This window comes from Callorhinchus milii, unplaced genomic scaffold (genome assembly GCF_018977255.1).
Source record: "Callorhinchus milii isolate IMCB2004 unplaced genomic scaffold, IMCB_Cmil_1.0 Scaffold8, whole genome shotgun sequence".
In the NCBI taxonomy this organism is placed as follows: domain Eukaryota; kingdom Metazoa; phylum Chordata; class Chondrichthyes; order Chimaeriformes; family Callorhinchidae; genus Callorhinchus; species Callorhinchus milii.
Window position 1 is genome coordinate 19,549,841 of NW_024704749.1, and position 20,801 is coordinate 19,570,641.

The 20,801-nt window shown below is 49.1% G+C and overlaps 1 protein-coding gene across 1 annotated transcript; it reads right to left on the reverse strand.

Annotated features, from left to right (window-relative positions):
- Positions 1-181: 181 nt before the first annotated feature.
- On the reverse strand, positions 182-19,679 carry adamts13 (ADAM metallopeptidase with thrombospondin type 1 motif, 13). Its single transcript, XM_007902869.2, has 29 exons — positions 19,383-19,679; positions 19,041-19,101; positions 18,026-18,168; positions 17,650-17,733; positions 17,095-17,219; positions 16,821-16,967; positions 16,588-16,722; positions 15,439-15,589; positions 14,867-14,971; positions 14,322-14,473; positions 13,879-13,942; positions 12,934-13,060; positions 12,273-12,421; positions 11,600-11,720; positions 10,934-11,014; positions 10,066-10,247; positions 9,238-9,373; positions 8,592-8,721; positions 7,670-7,849; positions 7,197-7,401; positions 6,466-6,595; positions 5,823-5,952; positions 5,115-5,291; positions 4,636-4,840; positions 3,941-4,223; positions 3,472-3,618; positions 2,883-3,059; positions 2,209-2,387; positions 182-1,404 (listed from the first exon to the last, which is right to left on the reverse strand). The coding sequence occupies exons 1-29, from the start codon at positions 19,455-19,457 to the stop codon at positions 1,240-1,242; spliced, it is 4,146 nt and encodes a 1,381-aa protein (XP_007901060.2). The 5' UTR covers positions 19,458-19,679; the 3' UTR covers positions 182-1,239.
- Between the last annotated feature and the right edge of the window lie 1,122 nt (positions 19,680-20,801).

Here is a 20,801-nt window from a genome sequence, read left to right on the forward strand (position 1 = left end):
CACGTAAACAAACTTGAGGCTGATAATGGTCCTCCCATTTGATGGAGAGCTTTATCACCTCTTCCAGACGTCTCAGAGCGCTTCACAGAATATACTCTAAAGTGAATCGACTGTATACTTCGCGGGCGAAACGCGGCGGCCAATTGCGCACGGCGGCGTCCCCCCCACAAACAGTCGTGGATTGAAGTGACCCATTTATTTATTTTTAAAATCGATCCTCTAATAAACTCACAACCAGGTTTCCGACTTTACTGCTAAGTGTACAGAGATGTGCGGAGTAAGGAAACCCCTCCAGGGGAATCGAACCCAGGTCTCTCTCGCTCGCGAGGCGAGCGCTCTTGACCGCTGAGCCGCAGGACTTGGTGAGATAGGTGAGGGTGAAACCTGGAGAGAAGTGTCGAGGTGAAGCTGAGGGGAGAGATGGTGGAGGATGGAGTGGTTGACCGTAATGAAGGCAGCGGAGAGATTGAGAAAAATAAGGAGGCAGGTCAAGCCCTTATCACAGACGAAGAGAACGTTGTTGGCGTTTGTGACCAGGGCAGTTGTAGTGGTGGGTGTGGGGTGGAGGTTGGATTGGAGGGACCAGTGCCCAGGGAGAGGCAAACCTGCCCCATAAAATAAACAGATGCTTCTAACACTTAAAGACTGAGCTAACCCTCTCTGCCTGGACGGAGTCCAATTAATAAAAATCACCACCTAGTATATATTCCCCACAATAATTTCTCTTCAAATGCTGGACAGACATGTTGCAATGTACAATGAGGCACGAAGAATATAAAAAGATACAGAACAGTGACTGTAATTGAGCTCAACACATTGACAATACCCGAGTATTTTACTCTCTACTCGGGATTGTTTGCACCTCTCATCCAGGCGCTTTGCACAAACTTCCCTTTTGTCTCTGGGTCTAGCGTGAATCCACTTGGAATCTCTTCAAAACCAAACAAATTGCAAATTGACTGAAAACTCTCCCTCCCCCAAACTCACATGTCGTTCACCCTTGCTCTGCTGTTACAATGAAACCAAGATAAATAATGCCCCAGAGAGACCCATTATGTGACTGTGAGGATCACATAGAGGTCATCATTTCAATTGTCCAGTGTTCGACTGATGGTAAAGTCTTGTTGTTGAAGTTCGGTCTCTCTTGGAGATGCCCAGACGGGTCCTAAGTAGGTCCTGAGCGGAAGGTGTTAGGATTTGGTGGGTTAGAGTTGAGAGCTGTGAGTTGAGAGCTGTGGTTCAGTTGGCTGCTCTGCTGGGGGTTCTCGGGCTCACAGTCCAAAATAGGGCTCGGAAGCCAAACTCCCCGTGGAATTCAATTTCAGCTCGGCTGCCCATGGACTGCCACAAAAAGATGTGATTCCCCCGGTAGGCGGAGTATTTCTGACTACCTACGTCTTTGATCTAAAAATAAAGAAAGTAATAACAATCCTCGTGTCTGATTCAAAAGTTAGAACATTCAAAATCTTAAAGTGCTTCAAAAGCAATTGCTGTCAAGTATCAAGTGTTTTTGTTGTCAAACATATGACCCTGTACAGAATGATGAGTTGGTTTGATATATTTATAGGCCGTATCTGGCACAGCACTGAGACAAACAGAGAGAGCTCAGGGTCAACTGCTGGTCAGTGCTGATTTACTGATCTCAGATGAGCCATCAGTTGGGCTACAATTGACCTCGAAGCTCCTGGGGTCAGGTTTCCCTCTTCTGATGGCTGTCCAGTATTGGGACTGCGTAGGGGTTGGGTATGGACAGGAATAGGGCTGTGATGTCCAAGATTCAAGACCTGAAGCTCAGTCTGAGCTCACACATGAAAACTGGCCACGAGGGTGAGCTGCAATCTCCCTGTTGTAGAGTCAGTGTGTACAGAAGGGCATAAATGGTGAGGAACTGTTTCTGTTGGCAGACGATTCGAGGACAAGAGGGTGTGAATTTGAGATTATAACCAGGAGCAGGAAAGGGGAAGTTTGGAAGAATCTTTCCCCCTAGAGGGTTGTGGGGAACGACTTGCCGTGGGTCGAAAGGGACATTTATAACGGAATGAGACTGGTGCATGCGGAGGATGGGTATTATTAGAGGGGGCAGGGTAAGAGCAGGGGATTGGGAGTAAGATGGATGAGCTGATTGGAAGAGCAAAGGTGACAGAGATACAGAGGGAGGAATGGCCTCCTGCTTTGTGTAGTTCTGTGAGGAGGAGAATGCTGACTCACCAGGATGTAATCGGACGAGGTGCCGTTGATGCCCACTTGCAGCCTGAGGTACAGCACGCGGATGGCGATGCGGCTGGTCGGGGCAACGTTAATGAAGGTGCGGCAGGCTTTGCCCTTGACGTAGGGGTGGGCAGGGCTGATGATCACACCCTTCGGTCCGTACAGCTGCACATCGCACTCTGCAACAACCACCAACCAGGACTGGTTAACCACCCAGGTTATTGCTGCACCACATACCCAGTTTGTCAATGTCCCTGGGCGCTGACGGGAACTCAGTGGGTTGATGAAATGCTGGTGCTGGGCTGAATGGGGGGGCTCAAAGCACTTCACCATCGATAGTGGAGTGGGCAGGATGGGGAACCTGAAGCAGGGCAGTGCCTGTAGAGCGGAGGGAGCGGACAGGTTGATGAGGTTTTAATCAGTCAGAGATAGGGAGCAACTTTGGGTGGGGGTTGTTGGAGGGGGAACAGAGCAGCTTCGTAAAGCTCTGAGGTAGTGGGTGGGAGTTTCTCTCAGTTAAGAATGCTTTTGTCTTTGGGTCAGAAGGTCGTGGGTTCGAGCCCCACATTGGGCCTCTGAGCTCACAGTCCAGACTGATTGGGAGAAGCTGAGACAGCAAAGGCCCCACATCCATCAGACAGAGAGTTGGGGGAGCGTGATAGGATGGGACTTGCCTCTGTGGTAGCGTCGTGATGCCAAGCTGCTGGAGTACTGAAGTACCACACCATCACCGGGGTTCGCTCTCCGCTGTCTGATTGTGAGCGTGTTGGTGATGGACGTGAGCGTGAAGCCCGTCAGTTGTGAGCAGGTCTTCCACCACAGCAAACGCCCCATCAGGGTCAGGAAATCTCCTTCAACCAACGAGAAAAGTGGGTGAGTGTCAGCACGTTACAAGAGAGTTACACAGTAACATTCTATGAATTCCTGGCTTCACCCTCGGAGGTTTCAACCCGGCTTTTATACCAGTTTATCTCCCCTCCGTAGCTGGGCATTCGCTCGTGCAGTTCTGTGGGTGCCCCCCACACCTGGTACCTCTATGTGAGCCCAGCAGTTTCCTACAAACATTTGTGGATTGAGCAACCAATTTATTTTGTTTTTTGGAGGGATTATTACCCCTGGAAAGCGATCTGCCAATCGACTAACAACTGGGTTCCTACTTACTGCGAGGCAAACAGAGTTGTGTGGAGTAGGGAAACATATTACTTTCAGAGCAAGGCCCGTAAGAGCAAAAATGGGACATGGGTGGGTGCAAGCGTCTCTTACGTGCAGTGCAGGTGAACGAGCTGAACAGAATCCGCACGGTTACCACCTCCCCAAGTGGCCGGCCGATGGACACCCAGCATTCCCGCTGCTGTACACCCGTCAGGTTCAGAATCCCCGACTCGCTCAGAAGCAGCGACCCACACACACCTGGAGCAGAAACACACACAACTAGTTATCAAGGCCAGAGCACAAGACGCCCAGCAACCAGTAACTTGTAATGAACTATTCAAAGATTTTTAAACCCTATTCTCTATATCTTATTATAGCTACAGAAATCACATCTTAAATTCTGTTGGAATTGACCTGGGAGTGTGTACGGACAGTGTAGAGGGAGCATCACTCTACCTCTAATGTGCTGTCACTGACCTGAGAGTGTGAACGGACAGTGTAGAGGGAGCTTTACTCCGTGCTGACCTGAGATGTGTTTGTGGTCGAGGGCTGTGTATAACGTACAGTATTATCACGTAACTGGTATCTGTGCCACCCTGTTGCGTGAGACGCTGCGTGCCATTGGCTGGTGGTGGTGCAGCAGCGGGTGGCTGTGTTGTTGCGGGCAGTGCCTGGGTGGTCGAGGTGGTGGGAGCCGGTGGTGTGGAGGTGCCTGGCGTGGGGCAGGGTCCAGCGTCACAAGACTGTGTGGTGAGCAAGGTGGGCAGGTGGTCGCAGAAGCTGCGGTGCACCGGCTGCTGGGAGTCCAGGTTAAGGCACAGCTCTTGCCGGGTGCGGATCCCGATTCCACAGGAATGCGAACACTGGAGAAGGAAAAAGAATACTCACTGCGGATAAAAACAATAATTCACACAAGCACTTCTCAGGAATGCGATGTCTAGGGACTGTGAATAATTTATACGTGAATGTACTCCATCTGCTTGGGCTAGGGAGGTGGAAATCATAATGTTTCTGATCACTCCCCACATATAACAATAATCCTAGCGTTTGATATAGCGCTTTAACCCTTCAAAAAAACAAGATAATAATAATAATGTGGTTACTCAATCCACGACTGTTGTGAGACGCTGCTGTGTGCAATTGGCTGCCGTGTTTCACCCGCAAAACACGCACTCACAATACTTTACAGTTTATCCCGCGAAGCGCTTTGAGATGTCTCAAAGATGTGATAAGCTCTGGACACATGATCAGCAAAGATCTCTTCGGGACACTGACCTCAGACCAATTGGATGCTTGCAAGCCAAAGGGGCAGATGTTGACCAGACAGGGTACGATGGCCGGAGGCTCGGTCTCAGCCCCGCACAGCGCTCTGTTCACCTCCACGTCGCTTCCGTTCTGAAACTGGAGGCAGGTCACGCTCCTCTCCGCGACCCCCGCCCCGCACACGGCAGAGCATCGCCGCGGCTCCGACACCCTCCACCTGCCGGCACCAGCCACAGTCACTCCACCACCCTCCTCTCTCTCTCCTTCCCAGCACAGAGAGAGCTCCCCCAACTCTGTACAGCTCCCCCCTCTCACCCCACACAGCCCCAGCCCCCCACCCACTCACCCAACACAGCACCACCAGAAATGCTAGATGAAAAAAGACCAAGATCCATCCAGTTCGCCTTCCACCATCCTACGTGTCTGTGTGTGGGTGCATATGGGTGCATGTGTATGACAGGCCAGTGGGTGACCTCTCGCCAGTTACAGACCTGGCCGGGCAGGGGTGCAGGCTGCAGGGCTGGTGATCTGCAGGCCGAGGGGAATGGAGACAGTCACCGTCGGGAGCCAGCTCCTCTCGCAGCCCCACGTCCCTGGCGCAGTACAGGATTCTCCGCCTCACGCCCCCTCCGCAGGTTACACTGCAGGTGTCTGTCTCGTACCTCCACCTGGGAACAAAGTTATTAAAGATCAGGTGGCTGACATTCTCCAGCACAGAGCTTTAGCCTGAACTCAGTAAAAGATCACCTCAGTGCTCCTCACGCTCTGAAATACCAGAACAAACCTGGTGGAATTTCTCACTCCTGGTCGCAGGCATTTAAAGACCATTTTTGGTCCAAGAATTTAAGGTGGCTCAGAATTGTGGATAATTCTTGAATTCAGTCTCAATTCAGAAGCCGTTTCTTCCTGCAGTTCTTCAAAAAGTAGGTGAAACAATTTAAATTCTTTAAATGAAACAAGGATTGAAGAATTATCCACAAAGCTGATCCACCTTCAATTTTAACCCAGCTTTTTTTTTTAAGCAGTCTGAGACTAGACAGCCTCAGGAGAAGAGGGGAGAGAAATTGAGGGGGAAATAAAACCAAGTGTTTGCCTTTTCTGGGGTGGAGGTGGGGTGGTGAATATAGAATCGCGTGAAGAGCAGGGAATAAGTGTGTGGACCTGGAGTTCTCTGGTGTTTCAGGCAGTGATTGACTTACTGAGGAGGGCAGGGTTGGTTTGTGCAGTGGACCTGATGGACCTGGGCCTGGAAGGTTTGCAGACAGTGTTCCGGCTGTGTCTCCTCGTGGGTTTCCCGATCCACGCACATGTAGCTGAGATCTGCTACTCCTGTAGAGAAAGGGGACAAAGTCACCCACCTGCTCAGCCCAGGCTGCAGAAGGTCTCAATGCCCCTGGGTTTAGGGAGAGGAAAATCAGCCTGGGTTCCCCCACTCCCGATTGCCATCCAGATCCCCTGCTGGACAGTGCGGCGGGGCCGGGAGTGGGGAGAGGATCGGGCTTTGATGCCCCTGTGTTCAAAGCCCTAGCGACACTCACACTGACACATACAGAATGGCCACCGAGGTGAGGTAAAGAGGGCGCCCATGGAATTACCCTGTGTGAGCCAGAGAGGAAAGGACAGTTGTCCAACAACAACAAGTTACATTTACATAGCACCTTTCACGTCGGGAGAACGTCCTAAGGCGTTGGACAGTGAAGGGTTTGCACCCGAGCTGGGGATTGGGATCAGAATCGGGATTGTTCAACATATTTGAAATGTGTGAGGCTACAGGCAGTGGGATGACGTCACTGTTGCACTGGATGTGGTAACATGCACTGAGCATTGGTATGTAACCCAGACCTTCCCCACAGGAGGCGGAGCAGGGGCCTGTTCGTGGCACCCAGAGGAAGGTCTGGCTCCCCACACTGACACTTGGGCTGCTCGTCCCATTCCCCGGGGTTTCCACTTCCTTCCCCAACTTTTTCGAGACCTGTAATAGAAAAGGAATCATGATTACCTCAATTTCCACTGGCAACTCGGCACTCCCGTTCCACGTGACACCTCTCCTTGAGTGCCTTTCACCGGAAACTCCAAGATATCAGTGAGGAATAATCATCCTTTCACATGCAAACATTGCCAAGCACGTCACAAAATAATAATAATAATAATAATAATCTTGCTTCATTTCATATAACGCCTTATTACGTTGTTGAGTTGTCTCAAAAGCGTTTCACAGAATATACGGTAAAGTGAATTGACTGTATATATTGTGGGCGAAATACAGCAGCCAAATGCACACAACAGTGTAAATGAATTACTCTGAAGTGTAGCGACTGTTAGGTAAGCAAATGAATCCATTAGGTAAGCTCGTCTGTTCCAGCAATGTCCCCCACGGAGTAGGGGCATGAAAAAACATAAGCACATGTACACACTTGCAGGCAGGCACACGCAAACTCTTTCACACACAAATTCATGAACACACAACTTCCACACAAATGCACACGCAAACATAGATACACACAAGAAAGGGCAAGTGAACACTGACAGACACACACATACACGATCATTGGGGATGTGGAGCCAATACTTGCCCCTGGCCAGGACTCTGTGCCCAGCTCGGAGAGACAGATGCTGACAATACACTGGGTCAGCACGGTCGGCCTCTCTGTCTCTCCGCACCATGTCTCGTTGACCTCCACGTCTGTTCCATTGATGATCTGGACACAGGTGGCAGCCTGCTGGGCAACTCCAACCCCACAGGAAGCAGAGCATGGGCCCGCAGCCGAAACCCTCCACCTGTAGCCGGGAGACAGGGAGAGCAGCCTGAGTGGTTGTGTACTTACTGTCGGCAACAGTCACCATATCAGGCACAGGAATTCCTTATTCAAGGACCCACATCTCTTCTCTGTCAACTCACTCCCAGTCCCTCACTCACTCCCAGTCTGTCACATCCGTGCTGTGTGCAGGAAGTGCCACTGACATCTCCGTGAAGAAATTGACATCAATAGTCTTCTCTGCATGCAGGAAGTTACATCAGCACTCAGTGCGGCACTGGATGGGTTACCTGGCAGGACAGTCCTGGGTGTTACACTTTTGCACAGACTCTGGTTTAGGAATGCTGCCGCACTCAAGATCAGCGACTCTGAGCTCCTTACGTCCCTCCCTTCTCACACAGTGCATGTCCCGCTCCCTCCATCCTCCACCACACGTCACTGAGCAGGGACCCTGCGGCCCGACTTCCCACCTGCACGTGCCAGGATCAACAACAGGAACAGATGAATGCAGGGGTCAAAGTAAGGCAAGACATTATTAACACAGCCAGCTACAACACAGCATCACTAGATGAGACTTTGGTTACTATGCCCCTATTCTCTGGAACTCTCTCCCCCAAATCCTTTCCCTTTGATCTTCTCTCCTTCAAATTCCCCTTGAAATCATTCCCCCTTGTACCTTGCCTTTGGTCAACACCTCTAAATTCTCCCTCATCCATCTTCTCTGAAAGGCTTTGAGGTGTTCGACCAATATCATGTTGGCCAGGACACTCCACTCCACCTTCCTTCAGACTATTCTCTTCAAATTTAAGTCTGGAAAACATTTGAACTCAGCCTTATTTTGGCAGGCCTTCAAAAAGAAACTTGCTTCCAAATTAAGATTGGATTTCAGAATTTTTCATCTACGTTCTGCATTATCTTAAATTTTAGGCCAGTGGTTTTAAAAAACTGAGCTACGCTAACACAGATTGAGAGAGACTGAGACAGACTGAACCTCTTTGAAACTTACTGAAGCCACACTCATACCAACTAAACCACAGTAACACAGGAGTGGTACAGAGCACACCACGGAGAGTAGGGATACAGATGAAATGTACAAACATGATGTGTAATAGATTGAGAGAGAGAGCGAGAGGAAGTAAAAGAAAATTATACTCTCCACAGATTGTTAAATGATTGTTATATTTTCGCCCATCATCATTCTCAGGATCTTACCCTGGAGGGCAGGGTGTGGTGGAGCAAAGTTCCAGGCGTGCAGGGGGCTGCAGTGTCTCAGAGCAGTGCTGTGTATCCACTTCTTCCTCTGTCTGACCGTCAGCACAAATATACTGTACCCTCCCAACACCTGCAACAGGTCCAACAAACACTGTCAGCAGCTTTGGCCCTATTTACACTGTTAGCAATACCACAGTTAAACTGTGAGTGCCCCTCACCTTGTGAATAAACAGTGACTCGCACTAACAATAATCATTTTTGAATTTGATATAGCATCTTATCACATTGTTGAGACATCCCAAAGCGCCTCACAGGATATACTGTGTATTTTGTGGGTGAAACGCGGCAGCCAGTTGTACAAGCAATGTCCCACAAAGCCATGGTGTGAGTGACTGATTTTTGGGGGAGATTATTGGCCAAGACACCGCGAGAGAGAAACTCCATTCTCTTTTCGAATAGTTCCATGGGATCTTTAACGTCCACCTGAACAAGCCTCAGATTAACAGGGACCTCAGATTAACGTCTATCCGAAGGAGAGTAACACAATGAGTGACCCTCACTGTACTGAATAAAGAGCAGGAAATACCGGGAATAACTGAAATCCTGAAGTGAACTGTTAGCTGAATGCAAATGTCAGACAGTTTACCTGTACCACAAGTTGCTGAACAAGGTTGAGTGACAGGAATCCAGGTGTAAACACTCTGGTTCTTGGGAATGTAGAGACTGAAAGTGATATTGGGATTAACAATATCTCCATACTCCGGCCTGTACTTCCGATACACCTGAAATGAAAGAGAACGGCTCATTTTGTGTGGGATGGAGGCCACGATACACAGCACGTGCTGTACAGTCAGTGGACGTAGTGGGTTTTAATATGAGGTGGAGAGGCTGTTCTGGGGTGAGGGGACTCAAGAGCCAGAGTGCATGGTGCACACCGGGGAGATAGGGTCAGGCTGCTCAGTCAAACCCACTCTGTCAGGAAGTGTACTCCAATGTGCTGCGTCACCACACAACAGGAATCCACATCATACAGAAAGCTCCCCACACACAGTCCTGGATCACAACAGGAGAGTGAGAGGTGTCAGTGTTACACCCGTGTTAGAGATAAAGCAAAGCTCCCTCTACACCGTCGCATCCAGGACTCCCAAGTCAGCTAGAGTACAATTTAGATAAGGCCTTTTGGCTAAGATCAAGTTTAGAATCTGTTTTGATCAGGTACTCCTTGGGATATGCGCCTGTCAGAAAGCTCTCCTGTTGAAATTCGCTTGTATTTATGTGTCCACGACCCAAGCTCCCCAGAATACATTCAAATTGGGCTTAGAGGGGGCGAGTGGGGAGGCTGTCAGACTGTTAGGCCACTCTGGGTTCAAAGCTGGAGTTCCAGCAGGGAAAGCACAATAGCATTCGACCGACTGTGTCGCTCAGGTCAGTCAAGTGTTCTGTTTCGCAAGGAAGGAGTTACGTTATTGTTTACCTGTATTTCAATAGTTTCGTTTGTGGGGCCCGGGATAATGATCTCTTCCGAATGGGGGAAGTTCTCCCGGGTCAGGTACAATCTGTACATCATCCTGTTGTCCTCCAGACGAGATGGGTAAGTGACATTTAACGATATTTTGCCTTTTCCAGCTACCAAATACTGACCTTTAACCTTCAGGGCTATGGGTAAACAAGTAGGGGTCAGCAGGTGCTCCTGTGCCTTTCATTATACAATAATAATGATAATCCTTGCATTAGACTTGGTGCCTTACCACGTCATTGACACGTCTCAAAGCGCTTTACAGGATTTTACTTTTTGTAGGCGGGGGGAGGTGGTAGGGGACAAGTTATTGAAAGTGCAGTCACAGAAATATAAATTTAGGTGGATTTGAAGGACGAGAGGGAGAGCACGAGATGGAAGGATTTTGAAGAGTGTCAGAGCGTAGGGGCAGCTGAAAAGGTCGACCCCCCCCCCCACCTACAGTGGGCTTGAAGCTGGCCAGAGTTGGTGAAGGGGAGAGAATGACCAGGGCAGCAGGAACATAGGAGATCGGAGATAGCGAGAGGCAAGCCCGTGCACGGATGTTTCTTAATCTCACTATCCATTTCTCTCATCACATCCTCAGCTGCCGGGGCCACAATTCCTGCCCCTGGGTTGGGGAGGAGGAAATCAGCCAGGGTTCCCTATCCCGAGACCTCCTGCTGGAAAGGTGAGGAACAGCTGGGGGCTGGGATGCCCTTATGGTCAAATGCCCTGCTGACAGGCGCTGCCTGGACTCCACACCTGAATGGCCATTTGATTAGCATCTCCCAGCACCTTCAAGAGATAAACGAGGGAAAGAACAAAGAGACATTTCACCTCTTACCCAGATGAGAATAGACGGACTTGCTGTTGGAGACATGGACACTAGTGGAACCCGGGGGCACAGTCAGGAAGGTCACATACTCTGCCAACACAAAGTTAAGCAATGTCAGTGTCATCTTATACAAGTGGGGAACCAAACCATGTTATCTCCTGCATTGGAGTGTCAGCTATGTGGGGCTTGAACCCACAATCTACGACTGCGCCATGCTGACTGTTATAATAATATAATAATAATCCTGGCATTTGATATAGCGCCTCATCACCTCTTCGAGAAGCCTGAAAACTCTTCACAGGATATACTGTAAAGTGAAGTGACTGCCAATTGCGCTCAGCAGTGTCCCATGAACAGTTGTGGATTGAATTGTGGATTTTTTTTGATGGAATTATTACCACCGGAAACACAATCTGCCAATCGACTAACGACCACGTTCGTACAAACAGAAGCGTGTGGAGTAAGGAAACCTGCCCAACGTTTCGCCCCGCCGGGAATCAAACCCAGGTCCTCTCGAGGCGAGTCCTCTAACCACTGAGCTACAGGACTCCACACTGTTGTTACCATCTTCTTCAGAATAAAGCTAAGTACTATGACACATACATTCGAGCAATTCTTAGCCAGTGAGGGACTAGCAGGAGTCAGTCTGTGGGACAGGGTACAGTCTGAGCTCACCTCGGGCAGCTCCTGCTGTGTACGAGCCCAACAGCTCCCTGCAGGTGGAGTTTTCACCCCCACACACTCCACACACGTCCAGCACCATCCCAGACTCCAGCCTGCCATCACACCCAAACACCTGCCGGAGAATTCACACAAATACACTGCAACTGAGCCTCATGCTCAGGACTCTTCAGTCGCGAAAGAAGATGCCTCAGAGGGAATCTCACAGAGGTGTATTACATTTTAAATGGGATTGAAAAGCTAAACCCGGAACAATTGCATCAAGACAGTAGGACAAAAGGAACTAGGTTTAGAGTTCCAATTTCAGGACAGACACCAGGTAGTTTTTCTTTACCAGAGGGGAATTAACAACCGGAACTGGTTGCTAGGAAGGGTGATTGAGGCCAGGAATCTGGGGCTCATTTAGAAAGCAGTTCGGTGCTGTGCTGGGGAGGATGGAAGAGGGTGTGTTCTGGAAGGATAAGATCAGATAGGACGAGATGCCTTCTTCATCCAAACTGAGAGTGACAGAATATCAGATACCAGAAATGACACAGAGAGTAACAGTGGGGGTAACAGAGAGTATCAGACACTGGGAGTGACATCGAGAGTAATAGACAGTGGGAGTGACACAGAGAGCAGCTGGCGGTAACATGATGAAGGTTGAGAAGCAGTGAAGACTTGTTACCTGGCAGCGACCTGCGACACAGACTCCATGCGAAGTGGCTGAGTCGGAGCTGCCCAGCTCGCACCTGGTCCCGTCCACAAAGAAGTCTCCCCGGCTCACCATGAAGCTCTTCCCCTCCACCCGGCACATGTACTTACACAGTGCATCACCTGCTCAGGAGTGGAGATGGAGGTGATTATTGGGCTCAGTACTGCAATTAATAAACCACAACACAATGAAGTTGCTCTCCACTGGTGATGACGATGATAATAAACCTCGCATTTGATATAGCCCCTTATCACGTCGTTGAGACGTCTCAAAGCGCTTCATAGAATATAGTGGAAAGTGAATCGACCTTATCATTTTGGACAAAAGGCGGCAGCCAATTAATAATAATGAATAATAACTGCATTTGATACAGCGCCTTATAACATCATCAAGAAGTCACAAACTGCTTCATAAGATATACTGTAAAGTAGATTTGACTGTGCGCGGGTTTTGTGGTGAAACGCGGTAGCCACTTTGCGCACTTCAGTGTCCCACAGACAGCCATGAAGTGAGTGACCGATATTATTTGGGGGATTTGTTGGCCAGGACAGTGATGAGTCTCCTATCTTCCCTGTTACTCTCCACTGGTGAGGAGTTTTTCTATGCTCTCTTTGGAGGATGACTGAAGGATTACCAGTGGCGTAGCCGAGTGCTGGGAGCCATTTATAGTAAACGGGAACCTTCTCGGTCAGGTAAAGAGGCTGTGAATTAGTGTCTGAGCACTGGCGAGACATGAAGTCCAACTGCATCTCCCAACAAGGCTGCGGGGAGAGAGAGAGAGAGAGAGAGAGAGAGTAAAAGAGCATTCCAAAATAAACGTCAACTAGGTGAGAGATGTCAGTACCTGGCAATGAATTATTTCCCATTTCAGACACCCATTGTTGAGAACAATAATACTCTACTGAATTAGGTAAGCAGGGAGCATCCTTTCAGTGACAGAGTGCGCATTCCATTCCAGACATGGGAATTTCCACGTGTAGGTGGGATGCACAGGAACTCTCATTCTAGTTTGGATACTCTTAAGCATGGTGATGAGTTTCCGCCCGAGTCAAATACTCAGCTGACCAACAAAAATGCAGAGCAAAGCGAGCTCCCTCTACACTCTCCATCCAGCACTCCCAGGTCAGCTACAGCTCCCAGGTTACATACAGAGTACAATGTCCCACCCACCACCCCAAATTCCACTGGTGTTAATTGTGCCTGAATTTTCAGGGTAGTTCCTGATTGTGGCAGTCAGTCCAACCACAGCAATAAATAAACATCTCAGCATTCAAGTACCTTCTTTGGAATATGAAGCCCCCATTAAACAGGGGTTGTTCACCAATTAGTAACAATCCTTGCATTTGTTTCTGCGCCTATTGTGTGAAAATTTCTCAAAGTGCTTCAGAGGGAATTGTTGTCAACTGCAGTGACTGCATTTACAGCAGACCCAAAGCCCATTTGCACACGCCAAGGTCCCACAAACAGCCATGAAGTGAATTAGCGATTTAGCTGAAATGTCGCTGGTTAGGACGGTGTTGAGTTCAGGAATGGTTGCGTCTACACTCCTGTCTCTGGTGTGCAACCCGCTCAATCTTACCTCTGTGTTGCACATGTCTGCATGCAGTTGTGATCCCTCGCAGGTGCGCCCACCAAATGCCGGCCTAGAAAAACCCAAATCGAAGAGACGTAGGAATCAAAAGGAATGGAAAAGATTACTGTGACACCCGCGAGCAGTCCCAATAAAGTCAAAAAACAATAACCCAACTCACCTCTCACACTTCTCAACCCATTTCCTCACCAAACAGCTAATTCCCTCTTGAATTTTGTGACACAATGACCAATTGTTTTCAAGGAATTATTATTGCCAGAAAAGCAATCCGCCAATCGACGAACAACTGGGTTCCTACTTACTACTAAGTAAACAGAGGCATATGGGGTAAGGAAACTTGCCCAGCGTTTCGCCCCTCCTGGGAATTGAACCTAGGTCTCTTGCTTGTGAGGCGAGTGCTCTAACCACCGAGCTGCAGGACTCCACTTTACCTTGGGTTGTTACACTGCCGGTGTCTGAGAGTCACCCCTCCCCCACATGTTCGTGAGCAGTCACTCTGTGGGCTCCACCTGGACCAGGCTCCGTGAACAACTCCGATCGGCCCAAGGTCACCCAGGGAGGTGCAGCTGCTTTTTAAGCACCACTGAAACACAGACATTGCAGCCCTAAATCACCCTCTTAGTACAATTCTTGCTTTTGATACAGCGCCTCATCACTTTGGTGAAACATCTCAAAACGCTCTTCACAGATTGTAGGCCTAGCCAGTGACTTATAATTTATAACCTCACCGAACTGCTAGGTGAATGCAGCAGGCAATTTGAGCACAACAATGTCCCTCACCAAGCCCTGAAGTGAATGACCCATTTTATATTTGGGGGATCATTGGATAGGACACTGGGAGACATGGTAGGGCAAATACTCATAATAATAATAATCCCTGCATTTATTACATCTTCTAGACGTGTCAAAGTGCTTCAAATGGCTCCCTTCTATGCATAAAATGTCTGTTTATCAGGGTTTTGAAGACAGACTGTACCTTGTTCGGGCCGCATTCTGTCCCATCCAACAGAGGAATAAACAGCCGGGTACACACTGAGTGATCGAGGGGGTCGGTGTGGCAAGACAGAACCTTACACATGTCCTGAGTAGAAGGAAAGCACCAGCATGTTAGTTATTTGTTCCACCTTATCATATCAAAATATCCCACAAGCATTCACAGCAAGTACTCCTGAATGTCATGATGACTTAGTGTCCGCCTGGCTCAGTTGGTGTAATAATACTTGCATTTGATACAGCGCCTTATCACGTCTTCGAGACGGCTCAAAGAACTTCACAGAATATACTGTAGAGTGAATTGACTGTATATTTTGTGGGCTAAATGTAAGCCCCTGACCACAAACCAGGTGTCTGCATCTCTCTGGATCTGTTTTATGTTTCTCTACGGCTGCTGGGAGAGGGTGGGATAAGGAGTCATTCATTCCCTTTTGAGTCCACTCACGATTTTGTCCACGCACAGACCAATTGTAAATGCATTATCTTGGGGGAGGGACACATACACATCACCAGTACATACAGCACACTACACATTACGATGTGAAAAGCACCTACGATGTCCTGGCTGTTGAAGGTGCAGGCGGAAGCCTTGTCCCCAAAGGCGATCTTGCACTGATCGTCCGCTCCGTAGTACAAGCCCGGCTTCCGGCCAGAAAGATACAACTCTGTGGCCGGGAGATCCCTCAAGCACGTAGCTTGCTCTGTGCTGCCAGAACCATCATAGCCAGACAAGTGAAGAGAGAAACCGATATTAACTGGAGGTGAATTGAGCCCAGTGTGGCAATCTGACTGTCTGTCTATCGCTGGTTTCCCGTGTAAAAAGTCACGAAAATAATGACAATCCCTGAGTTTGATCCAGCATCCGTCGTATCGAAATATCCCAAAGCGTTTCATAGGGAGTTGCTCTAAAGTGTAGTTTGTCGGCAAAAGCAGGAGTGAATTTACACACAGCAACGTCCCTCCACGAGGTGAATGATCGATTTATCAAGAGGACTGCTGGTTAAGACGCCGAGAGAAGCTCCTTTCTTTTTTCCGAAAGGGAAGTTTAACATCCACAGCACCTGCAAAGTGCAACGCTGCCCACAGCACTGTGCTGAATGTTGCGTGTCAGCTTGGCTCAGTGCTAGCGCACTAGCCTCGGAGTCGGAAGGTTGTGAGTTCGAGCCCCACATTGGAACTTGGAATCGCACAGTCTAAGCTGATGCTCCAATGCAGTGATGAACGTGTGCTGCATTATCGGAGGTGCCATTCTTCGGATGAGACGTTAAACTGAGATGGGGCGTCTGACTGTTCAGGTTAACATTAAAGATCCCATGGAGCTATTCTCTTTCTCTCGGTGTCCTGGCCAACAATCCCCCAAATCAAATTGGTCACTCCACTCCATGGCTGTTTATGGGACATTCCTGTGTGCAAACTGGCTGTCGCGTTTCACCCACAAGACACACAGTCCATCCAGTTTACCATGTGTCCTTTGAAGCGCTTGGAGACGTCTCGACGACGTGATAAGGCGCTAGATCAAATGCAAGGATTATTATTAATTCAATAGCGCACTGGGAGCAACTCGAGAGCATTGCCACGTCAGACCCTCGCCCATCCCACCCCACCCTCCAGCCCGGCTTGTCGCTGTGATAGGAGATGGGTGCGATTCATCCCTCACACCCAACCATCAGCTATCGCAGTTGAACACAACACGGAGGTACCTACCAGAGAAAGGTTACAAAGCGCTCTCTGCTGCACTCGGACCAGGTCAGGTCCACGCTGTTGTAGCCGCCCTCTGCCGCCATGATGTGGCCGTTCCCTGTGCATTCGTTGCCCTCCCCGTCGTGTCTAATGCCAAAACTGCCAATGGGAGGAGAAAAGCCAAAGACCGTATCATCTGGGGTGCTAATGAGGTGCCAGGCCCCGGAATTCCTGCGCATCCATCCCCCACCACTCACCTGTGACCGATCTCATGAGCCATGGTGATGCCGAGGTTGAAGCCAGTGTCCTCAGTTATGACACAGCTCCAGGTGTGGGAGCACAGGCCCCCCAGTTGTGTCACCCCCCGAACCAGCTGGTTGCCATTGTCAGATTCCAGGTCAAACCTCACAGAAGAAAAAGCACGGCAGATTGGGACACATTGGAACACGGCAAAAACACACAAGAGCATTTACACACGCCAGCCAAGTGATCCCAACGGGAGGGGTGACTCCAACACCCGGGTTCACTAACCTGGTGACAAACAGGACAAGATCAGCGTGCAGAGGCTCAGAGTCCTTCTCGGGGTTAATCTTTCTGCTCCATTGACATACACCAATCAGTGACGAGGTGAGGTTGGTGGTGATTGTGACTTCTGGCTGCAAGAGAGAAGAGTTTAGCACAGGTGTGTGACAGGTGAGTTGCTCTCTGGAGTATAGGCGGGCAGGCCTTCAGCCTCTCTGCCCCCACTCTCTGGAACTACATCCCACAGTCCCGGCACCTCGCCCCCTCCCTTGCCTCCTTCAAGACCCATCTCAAGACCTTCCTCTTTGACCGTGCCTTCACATCCCTACCCTCCCCACCCTCCACCCCTCCTAATCCCAACCACCGGCTCAATTGCGGATCCCTGATTGTCCAGCGCTTCCTGACGTGAAAGACGCTGTACAAATGTAAATTGTTTTGTTGTTCTATGACAGGTCAGTTGCTCCCTATAATACAAATGAGGGCGATTACTCTGTGTAGAGCCCAGGTCGGTGACAGGTTAGTCATGCAATGTTTGTTAGGAGTGACCTGCATCAGATCCGGTACCTCTGGCTCTGTCAGTATCAGCATCTTGATGAGATGGACTCGGAGTTGAGCACCGATAGACGGCTGCCGGAGGAGCTCTGCGGCCTGTGACAAACACGACACAAGAGACGAGCTCAGACACTTCCTGTGAGGTGCCCAGCACCAGTTCAACGCCAGCGAAACCCATCGGGCGGCAGAAACACTGAACTCAACACAAAGCCCGGATTCCTTCAGGGCATGAGCACTGCTCCACTGTGTGGGGAAGCTCTGCTTGTACTTCCCTCACACTCCAGTACAGGGTAATAAGCGGCTAGCTCTCTCTCTCTCAGACCCTCTCCATTGGGACCCTCCCCAGACCCTTCCCCCCACTCCCCCAGCCCCTCTTGCAATCACTCACGATGTTGAGGTTGGTGAGCACGTAGCGCTCGGTGTCCTGTTTGTGAAACTGGTAAACGTCGTGTCCCACCACCACAAGCAGCTCCAGGTGCTTGGTATCCTTGATGGATCTCGCTCTCACATGAGAGGAGCTGGCTCGGGCTGCTGCGTTCAAGCACAAGAGAACCATTCTCAGTTTTGTACCCGGAATCACCCATTCGCTTCACACTCCGAAGACAAGACTCGAGGTTCTGTGAGAGGCTTTCCTCAGACTGTCAATTAGAATCTCCTCCCACAAACAGTCGTGGATTGAATAACCAAATTATTATTTGGTCCAAAGGCTTACTGGTGCTGGCCGGATGCTGAAGGACGTCACATCAGTCAGTGAGTATCGGGAAGTGGGTGAGACACGGAGCCAGGGGCTTCCTAGTCCTTCCCCAAGACAAGGTGAATGTAAATCTTCTGCGCTGCTGGAGGTCAGTGATCCTAGTACAGTCACATCCAGGCCAACACCAGGCAAACACACAGCATTAAAGCAAAGAATCCCAATGCGAAAAACACCTTCCCTATGTGTAGAATCCCAATGAACCAGATTCAGATAGGCAGATTAATAATAAAAAGGGCAAGGGCATTAAAAAAAAACATACAGACAGACAAGATGGGCTTTGTTCTGTGCTGAAAATGTCTTTGTTAAACACACAACACATTGTGGTGATTCCTACCCCATAATATCATTGCAAAAAAGACACACTGTTGTTCCTGCTCTGCTCCCCTCTCCTAAGACAACTACAAATTAGGCCAAATTCCTTTTCATGAAGACAGCCCCTCCACACCCTCTTTAATAAGCCACTTGATCACATCCCTTCAAGATCACAAGAGGCATGGATCAAAAGACCCTCGAGTTGTTTGATCTCACCCATATATCTGGGCAGTAACGGATAAACATTCTTTAAGAAGCAAATTAGCGCATTTTAGCTTTAGCACATTTAATAATTTAAACTTCTCTGGGGAAAAGTGTTTGCAAATGTGAGCTGTACCTTCATTCCTTGAACTAGTGCCAAAATAAGATCGATCTGTTTCCCTCGGCCACAGGACAGTCTAAAAAGCAGATTGTAACAAGCTGGTATTAGACAAAAGACACAATTTTCTATGTATTTTCAGCCTTTGACTAACTTTTTTTTCAACCTCTGTCCACCATTTTCTCCGCATCAGGTCCTTCAGCTTTTTACTTTGGTGATAGCAACTATGATAATAATAAACTCTAAGAGGGAAGCTTGGTGACTGGTAGCACCCCGACTGGTAAGATTGGCTTGATCTAACGATACTTTTATTTAATAACGATAATTGTTAACCTTAGCAGTTTGGTTTTCTGGTTTTACCTGGTTCAGAGATGTCCACACCCATGTGAATTGAGTTAAAAGTAGCAGAGCTGTGATGGGGAATGAGAGACTCATTCTGCTGTCCTTAAACCCTTTGCATCGTGAAAAGAAAGTAAAGATACCCCATGGAAAAGTCCTCTCCCACAAGCCGTGGAACCCAGCTCAAATACCCTGAAGTAGTTCTGTTAGGGTTAGCAGTTAACTCAGTCCGAACTCAGGAAATCTGTTTCGTCCAATGCCTTCCGGACTTTTTCTGCTCTCTCCCTCTCTAAAAATTACACAACCCTCTTCCCTGAAACCACAAATCACTAACATGAGTACAATCATTCACGGTTGCCAAGTTAAGAAATTCACTGTTGACAATGGAATAAAAACACACACAACACAAAGATTGCATCTATAGGGCACTGAACAAAAAAAACAAATTTTTTCACATGAATGATAATTCATAAAAATATTAATCAATCTCACCGAGACAACAATAGGGTTAGATAATCCTTGCATTTCATATATAATATAGACATGGAGGCCTGTCGGCGGTGTCAGTGTATGGGGTCAGTGTTTGGGTCAGTCAGTGTATGGGATCAGTGTATGGGGTAAGTCAGTGTATAGGGTCAGTGTTTGGGGTCAGTCAGTGTATGGGGTCATTCAGTGTATGGGGTCAGTGTTTGGGGGTCAGTCAGTGTATGGGGTCAGTGTATGGGGCTCAGTCAGTGTTTGAGGGTCAGTCAGTGTATGGGGCCAATGTTTGGGGTCAGTCAGTGTATGGGGTCAGTGTTTGGTGGTCAGTCAGTGTATGGGGTCAGTGTTTGGGGGTCAGTCAGTGTTTGGGGGTCAGTCAGTGTATGGGGTCAGTGTTTGGGGGTCAGTCAGTGTATGGGGGTCAGTCAGTGTATGGGGTCAGTGTATGGGGTCAGTCAGTGTATGGGGTCAGTGTTTGGGGGTCAGTCAGTGTTGGGGTCAGTCAGTGTATGGGGTCAGTGTTTGGGGGTCAGTCAGTGTATGGGGGCAGTGTTTGGGGGTCAGTCAGCGTATGGGGTCAGTCAGTGTATGGGGTCAGTGCTTGGGGGTCAGTCAGTCTATGGGGTCACTGTTTGGGGGTCAGTCAGTGTATGGGGGTCAGTGTTTGGGGGTCAGTCAGTGTATGGGGTCAGTGTTTGGGGGTCAGACGGGGGGTCAGTGTTTGGGGGTCGGTCAGTGTATGGGGTCAGTGTTTGGGGGTCGGTCAGTGTATGGGGTCAGTGTTTGGGGGTCAGTCAGTGTATGGGGTCAGTGTTTGGGGGTCAGTCAGTGTATGGGGGTCAGTGTATGGGGTCAGTGTTTGGGGGTAGTCAGTGTATGGGGGTCAGTGTTTGGGGGTCAGTCAGTGTATGGGGGTCAGTGTTTGGGGGTCAGTCAGTGTATGGGGTCAGTGTTTGG

Coding starts and splice junctions, on each gene's coding strand:
- adamts13 (XM_007902869.2), bottom strand. CDS start 19,457: ATGAGTCTCTCATTCCCCATCACAGCTCTGCTACTTTTAACTCAATTC. Junction 13,943..14,321: donor CGGCAGTGTAACAACCCAAG/GTAAAGTGGAGT, acceptor GGGTTTTTCTAG/GCCGGCATTTGGTGGGCGCA. Junction 3,619..3,940: donor ACAGGGTGGCACAGATACCA/GTTACGTGATAA, acceptor TTTCTGCTCCAG/GTGTGTGTGGGTCGCTGCTT.